Source organism: Mobula birostris, chromosome 3 (assembly GCF_030028105.1).
Source record: "Mobula birostris isolate sMobBir1 chromosome 3, sMobBir1.hap1, whole genome shotgun sequence".
NCBI classification, from domain to species: domain Eukaryota; kingdom Metazoa; phylum Chordata; class Chondrichthyes; order Myliobatiformes; family Myliobatidae; genus Mobula; species Mobula birostris.
In genome coordinates this window covers 150,056,930-150,078,271 of record NC_092372.1, presented here as the reverse complement: position 1 = coordinate 150,078,271, position 21,342 = coordinate 150,056,930, and the positions used below count along the sequence as shown (strand labels likewise).

The following is a 21,342-nucleotide window of genomic DNA, read 5'->3' as shown; positions in this document are numbered from 1 at the left end:
ATTACTCTCAGTTCCTTTTCTGAATTTTCCTTTGCCTGCTCAACTCCAGTCTTTACACATTCATGTGACTTCTGTGTTTTCAGGTCATGTACATTATGCATCAGGGTTAAATTTAGAATTTGCCTTATGAACTGCACATCTTGTTAAAATTTTTTATCTGCATTCAATATGGTTCTATGTATTTTTCAGCACAGTGATTTAACAAGCATGTGTTTTATTTTCAATATTCATGTCAGTTATATAGGTTATACATATGCAGTGGTCTAAGTAATAATTCTGACATGTTTCAACATATTTTCCAATTGCAAAGAATTCTTTAGATGTTCAATGTCAGTGTGGCTCAGTTCTCTTAGTTCTTGATAGCAATTTCCAGATTTTGGATAGGCCCAAGTGACAATGTGCTCTCTGATCACAATTTTTTGAGGATGGCTCATTAGCATAGCTCGTAAGATTTGGCAGATGGTAAGGCGTACATCTGTTACAAAAATGGCAATTTGCAGCAAAGTAAACTTGTTGCCCTGAAAGCAAAGATTTGAAGCTTAAAAGCAATAGAAAATTTGTAGTCATTGCATATCTTGTCTCTAATCATAAGCTAAGTATAAGCACAGATAAAAATACAAGACATAAGATGTTAAAAATAAAACTCAGGAACTAATTAGCTTTTTTAAATAAATTATGGACCATTTCTTGTATCATTTCCAAGATAATTGGCTGATGAAATAATCTGGCTCCAAAACTCTGTAAGTACTGTTACACATCATCAACAAATAAAAATCAGAAATGGGATGATTTCCTTCCCTTCAGCAGAAGAAATACAATCAAGCATTTCCTTGCTATCTCCCTGATGAGGAATTTACAACAAGGAACGCATTATGCAAGCTAGAGACAGGAATGAATTAGTATTCTACTAGGATTCAGGAGACTAACATAATGGTTCATCTCTCTTTACCTTGTTTTGATACAAATATATTTTGTGTCATCTGCTCAAAGACGAGCATTTGGGATATTATGTCGATGTTTAAGACTTCAGTCTGGCCAAATTTGGCATATTTTGTGCAGTTCTGGTCACCTACCTACTGGAAAGATATCAAGAAGATTGAAAGAGTATAAAGAAAAGTTACGAGGATGTTGCCGGAACTTGAGGATCGGAGTTACTGGTAAGGGTTGAATAGGTCAGGACTTCCTTGGAGTGCAAGAGAATGAGGGGAGATTTGATAGGGTGTATAAAATTATACGGGGCATGGATAGGGTAAATACAAACACAGCAACAAACAAATTGCTGGAGGAACTCAGCAGGTCGGGCAGCATCTAAGGAGAAACAAAGACAGCTGACATTTTAGGTTGAGATCATTCATTAGGTATTTGCAATGCACACAGAATTTTTCCACTGAGGTTGGGTGAGACCTAAAATAGAAATCATAGATTAAGGGTGAAAGTTGAAATATTTAAAGGATCTTGAGAGGGAAGTCTCTTCACTCAGGGGTTGGTATGAGTGTGGAACTAGCTGCCAGAGGAAGTGGTGAGTGTGAGTTCGATTACAACATCTATGAGGTTTGGGTAAGTATATGGATGGGAGGGGTACGAAGGGCCAGTTGTGGGTCAATGGAACTCAGCAGAATAACAGTTCAGCGTGGTCTAGATGGGGTGACAGCCTGTTTCTGTGCTGTAACCTCTATGACTCTCTGACACTGTAGCTATCAAGTAAAAAGTACATATTTGTTAAATAGTATAATTTAACTTTGAAGAACTATAAAAATCAGATTTCTTTTACCTCAGTCTTTCTAACTGCATTCACTTCTAATGCTGATAGCATCATATTGATTACCTGGTCACATCCTGGCCTTCTCCATGGCGCAAATAATCGGGTTGTTTGATCAGCACCAACACTTAAAATAAAGTCTCCCTCAGGATCCCAGATCAAATCTTGGACAGAACCAAAATGTCCAGAAAGCACAACTTCTGGGCTCCATTCTCCCTGAAAGCATTTGAAGATAAATTATAATGTAAATCCAGGGGAAAGTATTATTAGTGAAAATCATGTTGTTTTAAATATACAAACATATCTAATCCACTTGAAAATTTCTACATTCACAATTCATACAATTTTAACACTGAAAGATCAAGAATACAAAATGCAAAATCACACCATTTTCAGAAGATGACTCCAAATTGATTTACCATATTGAACTTGTTCTTACGCCAGAGATGAACAGCTCCATGAAATGCATGAGCTAATATCATCGATCCATCAGGACTAAATTGGCAGCCGTAGAATCCCAGTGTATTTCCACCCACTTCTCCAACACGAAGCTAGAAATTGATAGAATGACACCTTTCAACTTCTAATCCATGCAGAAATTTTAGGATTTAACTTGGGTCTAAAAGTGAGCATTAAAACAACTTCTATGTAGATATATACACAAAGACATCAAAATTGAGAAGCATTTGGATGAAAGAAGCTGAGAATGTTTGTCAACATCTTAAACACAACAGGTGCACATCTCACACACAGGGTTTTTTCTTTTGCTTTCGAATAAAGAGATGATATTCCCAACCATTATTGGTTGTCAAATTTTGAAATGGACAACTCAATGAGAAAAATAAATCAACACCTTTTCCTAACATCTTAATTATGAAACAACGAAAAGTTAATTATGGGTAAATCACACATAGCTAACTGAATTCTCTACTTCATACAATAGCTCCAGTGCTGCTTGGGAAAGTTGTGTGGAATGCAGTTGCATAAGTCTATCCAGCAACTGCAGCAAGTGTACTAAGCAGCTCTGCAGGGTGCACTTTCTTGTGGCTTATCAAACAGCAGTATTGATCAACATCTTTGGCAAGGAATAATACTCAGAATTAACACTAATTGATGAGTGAGCCTTCTTCCACTAAGGAAGTCTTGAATAATTTGGTGGCTTTATGTTTTCTTGGAAGTTTTAATGTTTTTCTGTAATCTTTCTCAATGCTACAGTACTGTGCAGAAGTCTTACGCACATATATATAGCTGGGGTGCCTAAAACTTTTGCACAGTACTGTATGTTGTTAAAATAGGAAGGTGGTGGGAAACAGAAATAAGAGTACTTAGCTTTGTGTTAGCTCCGTAGTGTTAAGTGTTATTAGGTAATGGGAAAGACATAACATACAGTACTGTGCAAAAGTCTTAGGCTTCCTAGCTGTACCTATGTGCCCAAGACTTTTGCTCAGTACTGTATCTGCTTGGAAATCCGTCAATAAAAGCTTTGAAGAGTGCTTTGGAAAGAATGAATGTAAATAATTTTTAACTTGTATTCTTATAAATGACAATGCTTTTAGATTCTAGGGATAGCAAGATTTGCTGAATTCAACTCACACAAATTCTCATTGTGGTATATATATTCATTACACCTGTGTTAAATGATTGGCACCATTACAAAGTTTACTGCATGGCAGTGCAATATCTTTCTTGCTCAGATTTAGTTTCAGAAATAAGTTTTTCTAGAGCAAATTTATTAGTAGAAAATAAAGTTTCGTTCATTGCGAAGTCTCAAAAGGCTACCTGATTATTTACTCTTTGGTTGTATGTCTGAACTTAAAAACAAAACTTCAGATAAAGTTCAAATATACTCTTGTTGGACTTCAGCCGGGTGCAGGTATAGATTTTAACTGACGTTTTGATGACAAACTCTGGCCATCTTCATTAGGGATGATCCCTGGGCACGTCTAGTCCAGTGGTATTTAGACGACCGTTTGTCCATCCCTCCTGATTGGTTAGTCCTCATCCAATCAGGTTTGGGCTGTCCCACCTTGTTTACAATCAAAGCAACATGCACAAGATGCTGGAGGAACTCAGCAGACCAGGCAGCATTTATGGAACAGTCGATGTTTCAGGCCAAGACCCTTTATTAGGACTGGAGAAAAAAAAAAGATGAGTCAGAGTAAGAAGGTCAGGAGAGGGGAGGAATAATACAAGGATGGTGTGGGGTAAGGGGTGAAGTAGAGCTGGAAGTTGATTGGTGAAAGAGCTACAGGGAATCTAATAGGAGAGGACAGAAGGCCAGGGAAGAAAGAAAAAAGGGATGAACATTAGAGGGAGGTGATGAGTAAGGAGATAAAGTGAGAGAGGAAAATGGGAATGGGGAATGGTGGGAGGGAGTGGGGGAGGAGGGCATTACCAGAAGTTCAAGAAATTGATGTTCATGCCATCAGGTTGGAGGCTACCCAGCCAGAATATAAGGTGTTGCTCCTCCAACCTGAGTGTGGCCTCATCGTGACAGCAGACACCATGGTCTGGTTATGTCAGAATGGGAAGTGCAATTAATGTGTTTGGCCACTGGGATCTCCAGTTTTTTCTGGCAGACGGAGCACAGATGCTCGGCGAAGCAGTCTCCCAGTCTATGTCAGATCTCACCAATATACAGGAAGTCACTCTGGGGACACTGGATACAGTAGGTGACCCCAACAGACTCACAGGTAAAATGTCACCTCACCTGGAAGGACTGTTTGGGTCCCTGAATGGTAGTGAGGGAGGTGGTGTAGGGGCAGGTGTAACACTTGTTCCGCTTGCAAGGATAAGTACCAGGATGGAGATCAGTGGGGAGGGACAAATGGATAAAGGAGTCATGTAGGGAGCGATCCCTGCAGAAAGTCGGGGGGGGGGGGGGGGGAGAAGTTAGATTTGCTTAGTGGTGGGATCCTGTTGGAGACAGTGAAAGTTGCAAAAAAAAATGTGTGCTGAATGTGGAGGCTGGTAGGGTGGTAGGTGAGGACAAGAGGAACCCTACCCCTGGTGGGGTGGCAGGAGGATGGGGTGAGGGCAAACATGTGCAAAATGGAAGAGATGTGGCTGAGGGCAGCATTGATGGTGGAGGAAGGGAAGGAGGACATCTCCTTAGTTCTGGAACGAAGAGCCTCATTCTGAGAGCAGATGTCAGTGGGTTTGTAATAGACATCAGTAGAAAAGCTGTCTCCAGCGAAAGAGAGATCAAGAAAGGGGAGGGAAGTGTTGGAAATGGACCCTGAGGACAGGGTGGAAGTTGGAGGTAAAGTCGATGAAGCTGACAAGCTCCGCATGGATGCTGGAAGTAGCACCAATGTAGTCGTCAATGTAGCATAGGAAAAGCTGAGAGTGCTGCAAGCACTGATAGTCTTCCTCGCTGTCCTCTACATTCCCAATCTCGGTGATCCAGTTAAGTACATTATCATCCAGATCATTGATATAGATGGCAAAAAACAACAGACCCAGCACAAATCCCTGCCGTACTCCACTAGCCACAGGCCTCCAGTCAGAAAGGCAACCATCTACTACCACTCTCTGGTTTCTGCCACAGAGCAATGTCTCATCTAATTTAGAACATCATCTTGAATGCCAAGCGACTGAACTTCCTTGGGCAGCCTCCCATGCAGGACGTAGTCAAATGCCTTGCTGAAGTCCATGTAAACATCATCCACAGCCTTGCCTTCAACAACTTTACTGGTAACTTCTTCGACAAACTCAGTAAGATACGTTAGAAGAGACCAACCACGCACAAGGCCATGCTGTCTATCCCTAATCGGTCCATGTCTATCCAAATACTCCTTTGAATACCTTCTAATACCTTTCCAACTATTGATGTCAGGCTCACCAGCCTATAATTTCCTGGTTTATTTTTAGAGCCTTTCTTAAACAGCAGAACAATATTAGCTATCCTCCAGTCCTCTGGCAACTCACCGAAGCATGATTTAAATATCTCTGCTAGGGCCCCTGCAATTTCTACTCTTGCCTCTCACAGAGTCCGAGGGAACATCTTGTCAGGCCCTGAGGATTTATCCACCCTAATTCACCTTTAGACAGCAAACACCTTCTCCTCTGTTACAAAGAATAGTGCTAAAAACAAAAAAAACATCCAGTGAGTGGATTTAACAAGATGTTTTTGCTCAGAGACAGCCACTCGTTGGATGTTTTTTTGTTTTTGGCACCATTCTTTGTAAACTCCAGAGTCCGTTGTGTGTAAAAATCCCAGGAGATCAGCAGTTTCTGAGATACACAAATCACCCTGGGCGGCACCTAATTAATTAGCTTGTTTATTTCGGCATTTTTTCTTAAAGATGTGCCTGACGAGCTCCGGCTAGCACTGCACCACTGATAAAGGGCATCAACGTGAAACTTTGACCGTCTATTTCTCTTCATAGAAGTTGCTTGACCCAATGAGTTCCTCCAGCAGTTTAACTGTTGCTCCAGATTCCCGTATCTGCAGTCTCTTGTGTCTCCATAATGTCAGCACAACCAATTTCTTGGTTCAAAGACGTTAATCACTCCAACTTCTCAAAGGCATAACATAATCGAAGATAGCCTTGTCAGTGATACCAATCAATGTATGCAAACAAAATACATGAAACAAATTAGGTTCTATTCAGAACATTGATATCAAAAACTTGGGGAAGACAAAAGCAACAGAATCTGTCAGTGCATTCCAAATATTAAAATGTTTTATTTATTCAGCATACATTAATACAAAGCTTTTGTATTTCTGAAGGTATTCTCTTGCACATATCATGTAAGCTAAATGAAATACTTCCTCCAGTGAGCAGCAGAGCCAGTTACAGTATAATGGTCTCAGGTTTAAGACCTTTGACGATTTTCTGCGCTGAATAAATTGCCCAGCCCAGAATTGGCACAGCTTCTGTAAATAATCAATACCAAACAACTGCCACATGTACCCACCCACTGATCTCCCTCCAGGCACTTACCCTGCATGCGAGACAAGTGCTACGCTTGCCCTATACCTCTCCACTCACCACTAATCAGGGCCCCCAAAAAGTCCTTCCAAATGAGGCGACACTTCACTTGTTGAGTATGCCGGGGCTACCTATTGCACTGTGATCTCCTCTACGTCAGTGAGACCTGACATAGATTTGTCAAGCACGTTTGCTTGTCCATCACAAAAGACACATTTTCTCCGTGCGCCCACTTCAATTTGACTTCCTAGTCTTGTTTCAACATGTCGGCCATCCACTCCTCTACTACCACTAAGAGGCCACACTCAGGTTAGAGGAACAACATCTCATATACAGTCTCAGAGGCCTCCAACCTGGTGGAATAAATACTGATTTCTCTAACTTTCAGTGATATCTCCCTACTCCCCCTTCTCATTTTCAATTGACAGATGCATTTCTTGCTTTGGACACTTTTGGGACATGCAGCCCAATGTGTTTATAGCACGCTTCACGTTCTCAGTTATGGCAGACCCCCAATGAGAACGTAGATTTCATCATAAGACTGATCCAAGTGGCACAGGAATGCAAGCACACAGATATTCCCTCGAGCATTTCAAAATGATCATTATCTAAGCGTTAATTGTTGGAATCCAAAGTGGGAGGACACAGGAGCCTCCTGTCCAAAACCATGACTTGTCCTGGGATAAAGCATGCTCCACAGCTTGCCACCCCCATCACCACTGATTCAGACAGTAATGGAGCAAGAATCCATTCCTGAAAACGACAATATTTGACAGGGAATACCAACCCGCAACCTACAGTCTCCACAGAGATGCCATCACTGTGGAGAAAGTCATTCCCAATGGACTGATTGCAAGCATCAAAAAACAGTCTGCCGTTTCTGTCAGAAGAACACCTCAAGAAGCTGTGCTTTACAAAGCAAGGCACCATGAGAACTCAACCATTAACTCCACACAAGGAAAAGGCCAAAACAAAGAAATGGGCTCTATTTATCAAACCCATGACATGGGCTACCAAAACCAGCTTCCTTATTTGGTTACACACACAGTGGACAAACAGCCCATGAAATCTGAGCTGGATACAAGGTCAGTCATCACCTTGGTAAGCGAATTATCTGTATACTAGATTCCAAAATTATGACCGCTGCTCTCAGTGTTCCACAGCAACACTGGAGTTTTGTGTGGATGTGCATGGTATCTTTACAGCTGAAGTGATTCACCAGGGGGACCGGTGTCACTTACCCGTGCATCTGGTCAGGGGAAGCCAACGGCACAGTATGCTGGACAGAACTAGATTTAAAAAGACACTATTGGTGCTGTCCTGCATCAACCACATTGTGAGGAATCTCGCATTGAATGCTCTATTATAAAGGCATCAGTGCGTTTTACAAGCTGACACTTCAGATCAATATCATGCTCCAGCAGCTAAGTTCAAGTTTATGGAGAATTGCCAGCTACAGTCTTTCAAGGCCTACCCAGTGCCACATACAGTGGGTCCAAGGGTACAAAAACTTGACCGGCCACAGACAGCAGGTCTCCTACTGCCAGCCATCTAGGAGTAAATTTGCAGCAAGCAAGAGGTCACAACACAAACATACAATATGCACACCAGGCCACAGACGTTTGGTGCCAGTGACAAGGTCTACATGCACATCTTGCAGGAAGAAAACTGGCTACCTGCTGCTGTCTGGTATTGTCATGGTCAAGTAGCAGAAATTGAGCTGACAGGCGTATGAATCGTCAGGCAACATTTGGATCATATATGCCAGTGAACTGACGGGGGAAGTTGCAGAAGCATCCTCTGCTGATGAAACTAGCACCCCAGCAGATGAAACAATGGGTGTTTCATTAAGACAAGTAAATTTTCTGCACTCTGTTCTCAAATTCAGCTAACAGGAAGACATAGAGATAGAAGCTGTGCCCCTGCGGCAGTCCACAAGGGTGAATCGGCTAGTTGACTGCTATCAAGCAGGACAGTCAGTTCATTATTTTTCTCAGCTTACCTTACTGATTCAACTCAATTCATTTTATTTTCCGTGAGGAATGTGTAGTGGTACAGACAACATCACAGAAACATACACCGCACATAGTTAAACACAATATAAAATACTCACAATAGATAATAAATACTAAAAATGCATGTGATTTAAAATACAAATACACAATAAAACTGACTCTTTTTACTGTCATAGCTGCTATGCATACTATATTTTCAAAATTGGGTGCTGACGAGTCGAATGGAGGAAGGCAAAAAACTGGATAGGGCTTTTCTGTTGCTGATGAGCAGGGACCTGTAGCAGTGTCCAGATGGCATAAGAGTATGTGTGAAGTGTGTGTGTAATGTCCACTACCATTTGTTGAGCCTTCGTTATTGTCCGTCTCTTATGGACGTTGCTGAGTGATTCTTGTTCCTGACCAATGATTTTGCTACATTTTCTGACGGTTCTGTGGAGTGGGTTGAGGTTGATAGTGCTCAATGCTCTGAACCATGCCCTAATGCAAGCTCATATTGATTCAGTGAAGCATTTATAAAATGTCTGGAGAATCGATGGCTGGACCTTAAGTTTCCGTATCTTCCCAAGGAAAAATAGCTGTTGTTGGCACTTGGAAAGTATCAACCCACCATTTGTCTGAAAGGTGATTTTGTTATCTATAGTTGTGCCAAGGTACTTGTATTCTCCGACACGCTCTAATCCCTTCTGCAGTTCCCATCCATAGGGGGGGAAGGATGAACTGTACCAGATCGGTTACGGTCGATCGATGGCATGGCCAATCAATGGAGGGTACTCTCTTTTAGGCGCAGGCTTTCAGGTGTGCGAGTCTTTCGTCTCAGTGGGCCCAGTTGCCCAGCATGTACCGTTACTAATGTGACTCATTAAAATGTTTAATTATTATTGTAGCTCTTGCTCCACCATGTGTAACATACAGTGCTATCTCATTATTTCCAAGAGTTCAAACAGATAGACTGTTAACTGAAGTTCTCAGTCTAGCAGCTGACAATTACACAATATGCAAAAAACACCTTAGAGCATTTAAGTTTCTAATATGACAATTGTACAGGCTAAGTTTTACACTCCACCTGACAATGAGACATGATGAGTGTCACTCACTAAACTTGCGATGTGATTTATTTTCAAGTGGTTGATCTGAAATGATAGTGCCATATGTTTAACAGTATTTCCAAGCTCCATAGTTCAGGTATAAATTTCAGATTGTTTGATCTTGGAATTTAAAGATGATAAGGAACTGCAAGAGTAAACATGTGAGTTTACCACAAGAGAAACCAATCAATATTAAAAAGGCAGAGACAGAATGAAGTCATTCAGCTCCTCTGGCTAGGCAAATCTGGACCTCGTCAATTCCATTTATCCAACTTTCTCATGCATTCCTTACTTATTTCAGTTTTATCTGCATCAGTTTTAATTCATTCACTTAACTTAGCTTTGGCAACTGAGGGAGTAGTTCAGATTTCCATTACTCTTTACATTAATAAGAACTTCCATAAATCAGCTTTCAGAAACCATAAAAGCCTTAGATCCAATTTATTTTTTAAAGCTATTTCTCATTGGAATTTAAAGTTGTACACCACAGAAATAGGTTCTTCAGCCCACCACATCTATTCTGACCCGTCGGCACGAAGCCCACTTGCTTGTATTAATTCCATATTCCTCATGCCTTTTTTCAAATTAATTACCTATCCAGATACATCTTAAATGCTGTTACTGTTCCTGCCTCCACCAACTCTTCTGACATCTTACTTCAGATATACACTCCTTTTCATGTGAACAATTTACTACTCAGTTTCCCTGTAAACCTCATACCTCTCACCTAAAACCAACAGCCCCCAGTTTCAAACATCCTTTACCATTGAAAGCAGACTCTAGCTATCGACTCTTTCTCCGCCTCCAGGGGAAGAAGTTTTTGCTCCATTTGCTCTTTGTAATACTTCAACTATTTCAATGAATATTCCCTTCTATTAACCATACAACCACATAACAATTACAGCACAGAAACAGGCCATCTCAGCCTTTCTAGTCCGTGCCGAACTCTTACTCTCACCTAGTCCCACTGACCTGCACTCAGCCCATAACCCTCCATTCCTTTCCTGTCCATATATCTATCCAATTTAACTTTAAATGACAACATCGAACCTGCCTCAACCACTTCTGCTGGAAGCCCATTCCACACACAGCTAATACTCTCTGAGTAAAGAAGTTCCCCCTCATGTTACCCCTAAACATTTGCCCTTTAGCCCTCAACTCTTAACTTGAGAGAATAAGAGCCTGATGTATAATTCTGGTCAGAGATCCTGCAGATGCTGGAAATCTTGAGCAACACACACCAAATGTTGGAGGATCTCAGCAGTCCAGTCCTACTGAAGGGCCTTGGCCCAAAATGTAAACTGTTCATTTTCCTCCACAGATACTACCTAACCTGCTGAGCTACTCAAGCAATTTGCATGTGTTACATGCAATTTACCCTTTTGAGCTTAACATTAACTTTCTGCTGACACTGGCACCATGCAGAGCCACCAGATCTATTCTATTTTGTCAACAAGCCACCAATGACAAGCCCCTCATATTATGTAACGTGACCGCAATACTTAAAAAAAAATGAAGGAAAAATATAGTTTAACCACATAACCATATAACAATTACAGCACGGAAACAGGCCATCTCGGCTCTTCTCGTCCATGCCGAACTCTTACTCTCACCTAGTCCCACCAACCTACACTCAGCCCATTAACCCTCCATTCCCTTCCTGTCCATATAGCTGTCCAAATTAACTTTAAATGACAACATCAAATCTGCCTCAACCACTTCTGCTGGAAGCTCGTTCCACACAGCTACCACTCTCTGAGTAAAGGAGTTCCTCCTCATGTTACCCCTAAACTTTTGCCCTTTAACTCTCAACTCATGTCCCCTTGTTTGAATCTCCCCCACTCTCAATGAAAAAAGCCGATCCACGTTAACTCTATCTATCCCCCTCGTAATTTTAAATATGTCTATCAAGTCCCCCCTCAACCTTCTACGTTCCAAAGAATAAAGACCCAACTTGTTCAACCTTTCTCTGTAACTTAGGTGATGAAACCCAGGTAACATTCCAGTAAATCTTCTCTGTACTCTATTTTGTTGACATCTTTCCTATAATTTGGTGACCAAAACTGTACACAGTACTCCAAATTTGGCCTCACCAATGCCTTGTACAATTTCAACATTACATCCCAACTCCTATACTCAATGCTCTGATTTATAAAGGCCAGCATACCAAAAGCTTTCTTCACCACCCTATCCACATGAGATTCCACCTTCAGGGAACTATGCACCATTATTCCTAGATCCCTCTGTTCTACTGCATTCTTCAATGCCCTACCATTTACCATGTATGTCCTATTTTGATTAGTTCTACCAAAATATATCACCTCACATTTATCAGCATTAAACTCCATCAGCCATCTTTCAGCCCACTCTTCTGACTGGCCTAAATCTCTCTGCAAGCTTTGAAAACCTACTTCATTATCCACAACTCCACCTATCTTAGTATCATCTGCATACTTACTCATCCAATTTACCACCCCATCATCCAGATCATTAATGTATATGACAAATAACACTGGACCCAGTACATATCCCTGAGGCACTCCACTAGTCACCGGCCTCCAATCTGACAAAAGTTATCCACCACTACTCTCTGGAATCTCCCATCCAGCCACTGTTGAATCCATTTTACTACTTCAATATTAATACCTAACGATCGAACCTTCCTAACCAACCTTCCGTGTGGGGCCTTGTCAAAGGCCTTACTGCAGTCCATATAGACAACATCCACCGCTTTACCCTTGTCATCATTCCTAGTAACCTCTTCAAAAAATTCAATAAGTTTTGTCAAACATGACCTTCCCCACACAAATCCATGCTGACTGTTCCTAATCAGACCCTGTTTATCCAGATAATTATATATACCATCTCTAAGAATACTTTCTATCAAGTTACCCACCACTGACGTCAAACTCACAGGCCGATAATTGGGTTTACTCTTAGAATCCTTTTTAAACAATGGAACAACATGAGCAAAACGACAATCCTCTGGCACCATCCCTGTTTTTAATGACATTTGAAATATTTCTGTCAGAGCCCCTGCTATTTCCACATTAACTTCCCTCAAGGTCCTAGGGAATATCCTGTCTGGACCCGGAGACTTATCCACTTTTATATTCCTTAAAAGCGCCAGTATTTCCTCTTCTTTAATCATCATACTTTCCATAACTACCCTTCTTATTTCCTTTATCTTACACAATTCAATATCCTTTTCCTTAGTGAATACCGAAGAAAAGAAATTGTTCAGAATCTCCCCCATCTCTTTTGGCTCCACACATAGCTGTCCACTCTGATTCTCTAGGGGACCAATTTTATCCCTCACTATCCTTTTGCTATTAATATAACAGTAGAAACCCTTTGGATTTATTTTCACCCTACTTGCTAAAGCAACCTCGTATCTTCTTTTGGCTTTTCTAATTTCTTTCTTAAGATTCTTTTTATATTCTTTATAGTCCTCGAGCATCTCATTTACTCCATGCTGCCTATATTTATTGTAGATATCTCTTTTTCCGAACCAAGCTTCCAATATCCCTTGGAAAACCATGGCTCTCTCAAACTTTTAACCTTTCCTTTCAACCTAACAGGAACATAAAGATTCCGTACCCTCAAAATTTCACCTTTAAATGACCTCCATTTCTCTATTACATTCATCTCATAAAACAAATTGTCCCAATCCACTCCTTCTAAATCCTTTCGCTTCTCCTCAAAGTTAGCCTTTCTCCAATCAAAAATCTCAACCCTGGATCCAGATCTATCGTTCTCCATAATTATATTGAAACTAATAGCATTGTGATCACTGGACCCAAAGTGCTCCCCAACACAAACCTCCATCACCTGACCTATCTCATTCCCTAACAGCAGATCCAACACTGCCCCTTCTCTCATTGGTACCTCTATGTATTGCTGCAAAAAACTATCCTACACACATTTTACAAACTCCAACCATCCAGCCCTTTGACAGTATGGGCTTCCCAGTCTATGTGTGGAAAATTAAAATCTCCCACAATCACAACCTTGTGCTCACTACAAATATCTGCTATCTCCTTACAAATTTGCTCCTCCAATTCTCTCTCCCCATTTGGTGGTCTATAATACACCCCCATTAGAGTTACTACACCTTTCCCATTCCTCAATTCCACCCAAATAGCTTCCCTAGATGAGCCCTGTAACCTATCCTGCCACAGCACCGCTGCAATATTTTCTCTGACATGCAATGCAACACTTCCCCCTCTTGTCCCTCTGATTCTATTACACCCGAAGCAATTAAATCCTGGAATATTTAGTTGCCAATCACACCCCTCCTGTAACCATGTTTCACTAATAGCTACCACATCATACTTCCAGGTATCAATCCATGCTTTAAGCTCATCTACCTTTCTTAAAATACTCCTAGCATTAAAATAAATGCATTTAAGAAATTTTCCACCTCTTACTCTCTGTTTATCACTAACGGTGCAACTTTACTATTTTGTTTTTCTTCCTTCTTCCCTACATCTGTTCTTACACTCTGGTTCCCCTCACCCCTCGTACCTAGTTTAAATCCACCGGCGCCTCTCTAGCAAACCTACCTGCAAGAACATTTGTCCCCCTCCAGTTCAGATGTAGACCGTCCCACCAGAACAGGTCCCACCTTCTCCGGAAAACTGCTCAATTATCTATAAATCTGAAGTCCTCCCTCCTGCACCATGTCTTCAGCCATGAGTTGATCTGTGCTATCTTACTATTCCTAAACTCGCCTGCACATGGCACTGGCAGCAATCCTGAGATTGCTATCCTGGAGGTCCTATCCTTTAACTTGGCACCTAACTCCCTAAACTCACCTTTCAGGACCTCCTCACTCTTCCTACCCACGTCACTGGTCCCTACATGGACACGACATCCGGCTGCTCACCCTCCCTCTTGAGAATACCGAGAACTCGATCTGAGATATCACGGACCTTGGCACCAGGGAGACAACAGACCATCCAGAATTCTCAATCTCTTCCACAGAACCTCTTATCTGTCCCCCTAACTATCAAATCCCCTATCACTACTGCTCTCCTCTTTTCCCTCCTTCCTTTCTGAGTTGAGGGTCCCATCGTGGTGCCAGAGACGCAACCACTGCAACTTGTCCCTGGTAGGTTGTCCCCATCAACAGTAACCAAAATGATGTACTTATTACTGGTGGGAACGCCACAGGTGCTCCGCTCATTCTGTCTATTCCCCTTCCCTCTCCTGACAGTCACCCAGCTACCTGTCTCCTGATTCTTAGGGGTGACTATCTCCCTGTAACTCCTCTCTCTTTCTGCCCCTGCCTCCCGAATGATCTGAAGTTCATCTAGCTCGGTTTGTCAGGAGCTGCAGCTGGATGCACCTTTCGCAGGTGTAGTTATCAGGGATGATTGTGCTCGCCCTGACTTCCCACATCCTGCAAACAGAGCAATCAACTGCCCTAACTGCTGCCTCCATTACCTACTCCTAAGGTAATTACATTTATTAAAGGAACTTATCCAACTTTACCTCACTTGGAGCGAAGCTCTTCCTCAGCCTCTGCTCGTCAAAGCCGCTCGAGCCAAAGCCTTCCTACTCTGTCTCCCTCTACTCCGTCGCCTGCTCCGTTACTCTGCTCTCTTTTAAATACTCCCGCTGCCTCACGGTCCGACTTACATGCGCTTGCGCAGTCGTGCCCCGTTCAACTGCCGAAGAAAATGACAAGTATTTTCAACAGAAGAGAGCAAAAACAGTTAGTTTTCCCTCATGGGAGAACTGCAGACAAGCCAAAGAGCTATATTATAATATAAATGACTGGTCATTTAAACCACCAAAGAGCATAGAAACTTCTTCTTAGAGTTGTAGATCTCTGGAATTCTCTGGCTCCAAAATATACAATGGATATATTTAAAGTGGAGATAAAAACTTGAAGGATCCAGAGATGAATTGGCACGCAAGAGGAGTTGAAGCTGACACAGATCATATCAAACGGGAGGCAGGCATGAAGGGCCTATTCTTGCTCCATTTTCTCAGTTTCTTTTTTTTTGGTGGGGGGGAAGGTCTTGTTGTGCAGAAAGCATATCCATGTGCATATTTCTGCTTTTATGATCTGAATAAACATTATGAAAATAAAATTAAGAAAATAAACATTAACTGCTTCTTTCTTCAGAGAAGCTTCCTGGCACTTCTGAATATTTTCAGTGCTGGCAAATTTTAGATCATAATTCCATCTTTGATAATACTTTTAAAAACCATAAACATATTTTTCTTTGTACTCAGTCCACCATTACTTTGGTTAATCTTCATACTCCAGCAGTCATGGCTTCCCTTCCTCACCAAACTGCTGTCTTTTCCAGTTCTATCTCCGATGGAGTAGAAAACTTCCCATCTTTGTTCTGCAGCATCTCTTTGTGAGGTCACATGTCAATTCCAATCTATGTGAAGAAGAACTACAGCAATCCTCATGCATGGGTGCGCTTTGCCAACATTAATATTTTAGGATTCTTTTTAAAAATGCATGAAATTCCATTACAGTAAGTACATTTCTAACGAGTTGAGGGGAGATCCGTATGGGCTCTTTGTATGAATTTTTTTTAATTTTTAAAAAATTCCACAATTGCGACCTACTTACAGAAATCTGCTTTGCAAGTGAAAACATCAAAACTGCTAACAACTTGGATTTATTCGATGAACAATTAAAAGTGACAATTTACAGGTTTTTAAAGCGTGATACATTACAGAAAAAAATGCCAATACAGAGAGAAATGGTCATTAAGTTATGAAGTCCAGAGACTAGGAACAATAAAAGAAAGTTTGATTAAGAAGGAAGTATCTGCTTGCTTTCTATTGCTGAGTATTTTTCAGGCTGTAAATCTGAAACGTACTCAATTAACTTTGGTGCAGAAATAAATAGAAAGTGACAGCAGGGTTAGATGTGAAAAAGCTACTTATTCTCCCAAAGCACTCTATACTAAAAGTGATTTTGATGAACTTACATCCCAACAGCATACCATGGGAAAACACAAACATAAATGGGCAGATTTCAAACTACCTTGACAAAGGTAATATATAAACATAGCTACTAACAGAAAACAGAGCAAGATTAAAAGGAGCATTGTAAAGAGTGTCAGTCAGCAGAAAATTGTATCCTACAGGGTCCTGTGCAGGGGCATCAAGTATATGTAATCCAAACAGATGAAAAGACTAATGTAATTTAACTGACAATGGCTGGGTTGGCAAGTGTGAGGAGAATATAAAGTCTTTGCAATGGGATATAGACAGGTTGAGAGTGAGGTTATCCATCTTGTTAGGAAGAATAAGAAAGAACTGGAGTGAATCTATAAAATACTGCTCCAGTAAAATATCTGGGCAACCAAATACATGAAACACAAAAGATTTGCACGCCGGAACAGCATGCAATTAGGAAAGGAATATAGAGCATTAGAGCTTTCAAGCAACTTCGTAGGGCACTATTGAAACTCACCTGGTGTATTGTGCATTGTTTTGGTCATGCCATCGTCTTCCTGCTGAACCGCATCTACGCCCACCTGGACAAGCCAGCGAACACTGTGAGGGTCATGTTTTTTGACTTCTCCAGTGCGTTCAACACCATCCGCCCTGCTCTGCTGGGGGAGAAGCTGACAGCGATGCAAGTGGATGCTTCCCTTCTATCATGGATTCTTGATTACCTGACTGGCAGACCACAGTACGTGTGCTTGCAACACTGTGTGTCCGACAGAGTGATCAGCAGCACTGGGGCTCCACAGGGGACTGTCTTGTCTCCCTTTCTCTTCACCATTTACACCTTGGACTTCAACTACTGCACAGAGTCTTGTGATCTTCAGAAGTTTTCAGATGACTCTGCCATAGTTGAGAAGAGGCTGAGTACTGGGCTACGATAGGAAACTTTGTCACATGGTGTGAGCAGAATTATCTGCAGTTTAATATGAAAAAGACTAAGGAGCTGGTGGTAGACCTGAGGAGAGCTAAGGTACCGGTGACCCCTGTTTCCATCCAGGGGGTCAGTGTGGACATGCTGGAGGATTACAAATACCTGGGGATACGAATTGACAATAAACTGGACTGGTCAAAGAACACTGAGGATGTCTACAAGAAGGGTCAGAGCCATCTCTATTTCCTGAGGAGACTGAGGTCCTTTAACATCTGCCGGACGATGCTGAGGATGTTCTACGAGTCTGTGATGGCCAGTGCTATCATGTTTGCTGTTGTATGCTGGGGCAGCAGGTTGAGGGTGGCAGACACCAACAGAATCAACAAACTCATTCGTAAGGCCAGTGATGTTGTGGGGATGGAACTGGACTCTCTCACATTGGTATCTGAAAAGAGGATGCTATCTAAGTTGCATGCCATCTTGGTCAATTCTCCCATTCACTACATAATGTACTGGGTGGGCACAGGAGTACGTTCAGCCAGAGACTCATTCCTCCGAGATGCAGCACAGAGCGTCATAGGAAGTCATTCCTGCCTGTGGCCATCAAACTTTACAACTCCTCCCTTGGAGGGTCAGACACCCTGAGCCAATAGGCTGGTCCTGGACTTATTTCATAATTTACTGGCATAATTTACATATTACTATTTAACTATTTATGGTTCTATTACTATTTATTATTTATGGAGCAACTGCAACGAAAACCAATTTCTCCTGGGATTAATAAAGTATGACTATGACTATTTAAGGAAGAATGAGCTTGCACTGAAGGCAGAGTAGAGAAGGTTCACCAGATAAATTCCTGGGATAAAGGGCTTGACACATGAAGGAAGGTTGCCCCTATATTCATTGATGTATTTGGAGAGGCACTGACAGGGCAGACGTTGAGACGTTTCCCCACAGCAGAAGCATAGTTTCAGAATAAGTGGACTTCATTTAAGACAGACATACGGTGGAATGTCTTCCTTCAAAGTGTCAGGGACCTTTGAAACTTTCTATCCCAAAGAGCTGTCAGGACAGTCATGAATGTATTCAAGGCAGAGATTAACAGACATTTAACATACAGGTGAGTCAAGAGGGATAAGGAAAGAATTGGAGAATGATATGTTGTCTAAAAGAAATAACCTAGAATCCTTATAAATTATATCTGAAAACTGGAAAGGTGAGAATCATTAAGATTCAGGAAGTACATAGAATATCCTGTATAACTATAGGAAGCAGTTGAAGAACGGAACATCTAAGCAATGGTGAAGTATCAGATGTGGGAAATCTTACAGTACTTTGGTCAAATTTTCATTTGGATGGCAGTATTTGACTTTACAGCCCAAAGCACAGGAAGATATAACAGCTTTAGAAGGTTGGAGTATATAGAGCCACCACAATAATATATTAACTTTATTAACATTAACAAGAACTTGAAAGGTCAAGAAATTATCCAGCTGAAGTACTAAAATCATTAAAATGAGTAAAAAGGGATACATACAGAGAAACCATGCCCTCTGATGGCTGGATCAAGAATAAGAGGCCACAGTGAACCATTAGCACTTTTTCCAACAACAGGTCCAAGAAATTTGTAATACTCACTGCCTCCCCCAAGTAGCTGTGAGCATTACGATAAATAGAATTATCATGGTTGAGGTGGAATGAGATCCGTTAGGCAATGGCTAAGGACAGTAAATGTAATTTAGGTGTCATCATTCACAATCTACTTGAGTGTCAAGTAAAATTGAGAAACTGACATACCCATTTTCATGTTCATGCTTCCAAAAGGTGAATTTTAGTTTAGAATAGAGCTATACATTTCTAAATTAATAATACTTCAGCATGCGTAATCAAAGTGGAAAATTCTTCATGAAGGGGAAACACCCTCCCACCCAACTTTTCTGCCCCAGGGCATGCTGGACCTGGAATCTTCTATTACTTAACAATTGGAAGCCTCCCTTGTGGCAAAAGCCAACTCCAACCAAGCTGTCCGGAGTTCATTAAAAATAATTTGCATGCTCGTTTAAGCATAGAGCAAAGCCACACTCTTGCTTTATTAACTCTCAGAGATCTATTCCGTTGCCCCGGGCATCAGGGAGTACCTGTGGTAGATAAATAGCTCAAAAGACAACTGATGTATTGTTTCTTTCACTGACCCACCATTTACACGCACTTCTCCTCCAGCAAAGGGGGAAAAATAAGGATACATGAAAACCCCAGATCCACAAAAAGCCCATTGATCTTGAGAACGACACTCCAAGGAATAAATGAGACAAGCAACAGCTGCTCCAATACACTGCGCTTTCCAAACATGAACGAGTTTAACAAAAAACATTTTTTTTTAAATCAGAAATGACAATTGATCTTCAATTAGTTGTGGTCAATTTTTAATTGTTTTTATAAAATCTCACAACTTGCTGTCAATGAACTAAGGAAAACAGCATTAAAATATAATTGATCAGAAAAACTCACCTGTTCTAGCCACACACCGGATTCTTCATCTGAAGTCCAAAGGATCATTGTTTTATCCATTGATGCTGATAACAAGGATAAGGGCTGTTCAAGTCTGCTATCTAGAGGAGAAACAAGTGCAGAAACAATCAAGTCCTTCAAGTCAGGCTGTACTGAATGATCATATAGAAATAGTTGCATTTCACTACATAACACTTGAGCTCAAGAATTAACAGAGCATTTTTTTAAAAACTGATAACTAACTAAATTAAAAATTTTCATTCTAAAAGCACTTAAAACAACAAACTCAAATAAATTATCAAGAAAAATTAGTTACGCAGTTTTGAGTTTCTGATCCTCAGGTTATCACAAAGATTAATATGTAACTCTTAGCCCCATCATTTGCATTTAGAAACAACAACTTCAAAGTCTTGGCCTAATTAGATTAAGCCTTCAGATACAGTCAACAGGTAGGCTCATAGAGCATCCAGACATCTACCCACACTCAATCCCATTCTCATCACAATAAACATTTCCCTTGCCAACTTGACAGGATGAATTGAATTAGCCCTCTGGATGTTGCAGCCATGTTACAAAGCCAATCAAACTGATCCACAATGCCTCTGGTCTTTGACAGGCCATTACTGTCAAAAGTTTTTTTTAGGTATACTGTACACAAACCAGGAAATAGCTCCAAGTAGACTTAGGTAATGAAAGAATAAGCTTAATTAAAGTATCTTAAGCAACCAGAAATTAATTAAAAATATAGAAATGCATAGGAAAAATAAGCAAACCACTTATTTGTATTTAATGAAAACTGGTGACTATTTAAAATGGGTTACACCAATAACAGTACTTGTGCATCTGACAATACACGCAACTTTCATGCTGCCATTGACTTTATATTCCACGGCATTCTTTAGTTATTTTAAAATTTTATAGCTAAAATCTTTTGAAAACATTTTTGAGATCACTGATTAAAACTTGGATTAAATATATGGTAAGTACAGAAAGGGCATAATTCCATTTTCTTCCAGATTAAACAATCTTGGTTAGAGTAGATCAAAAGCTGCCATATAAGAAAATCATAACCATTACTTAATAAAGCAAAATACTGTAGATGCTAGAAATCTGAAATAAAAGCAGAAAATGCTCAAGATATTCAGTAAGTCAGGAAACATCTGTAGTGAACAAAGCA

The 21,342-nt window shown here is 40.8% G+C and overlaps 1 protein-coding gene across 2 annotated transcripts in view; it reads right to left on the bottom strand.

The window, feature by feature from the left end:
* elp2 (elongator acetyltransferase complex subunit 2) overlaps positions 1-21,342 on the bottom strand; it is a 134,506-nt gene that overhangs the window by 60,305 nt on the left and 52,859 nt on the right. For both annotated transcript variants that reach the window (XM_072253437.1, XM_072253438.1), the window contains exons 10-12: positions 20,166-20,266; positions 2,179-2,310; positions 1,826-1,975 (exon numbers count right to left, since the gene is read on the bottom strand). In XM_072253437.1, coding sequence (XP_072109538.1) covers positions 1,826-1,975; positions 2,179-2,310; positions 20,166-20,266 — 383 coding nt within the window. The remainder of the gene's footprint in view (positions 1-1,825; positions 1,976-2,178; positions 2,311-20,165; positions 20,267-21,342) is intronic.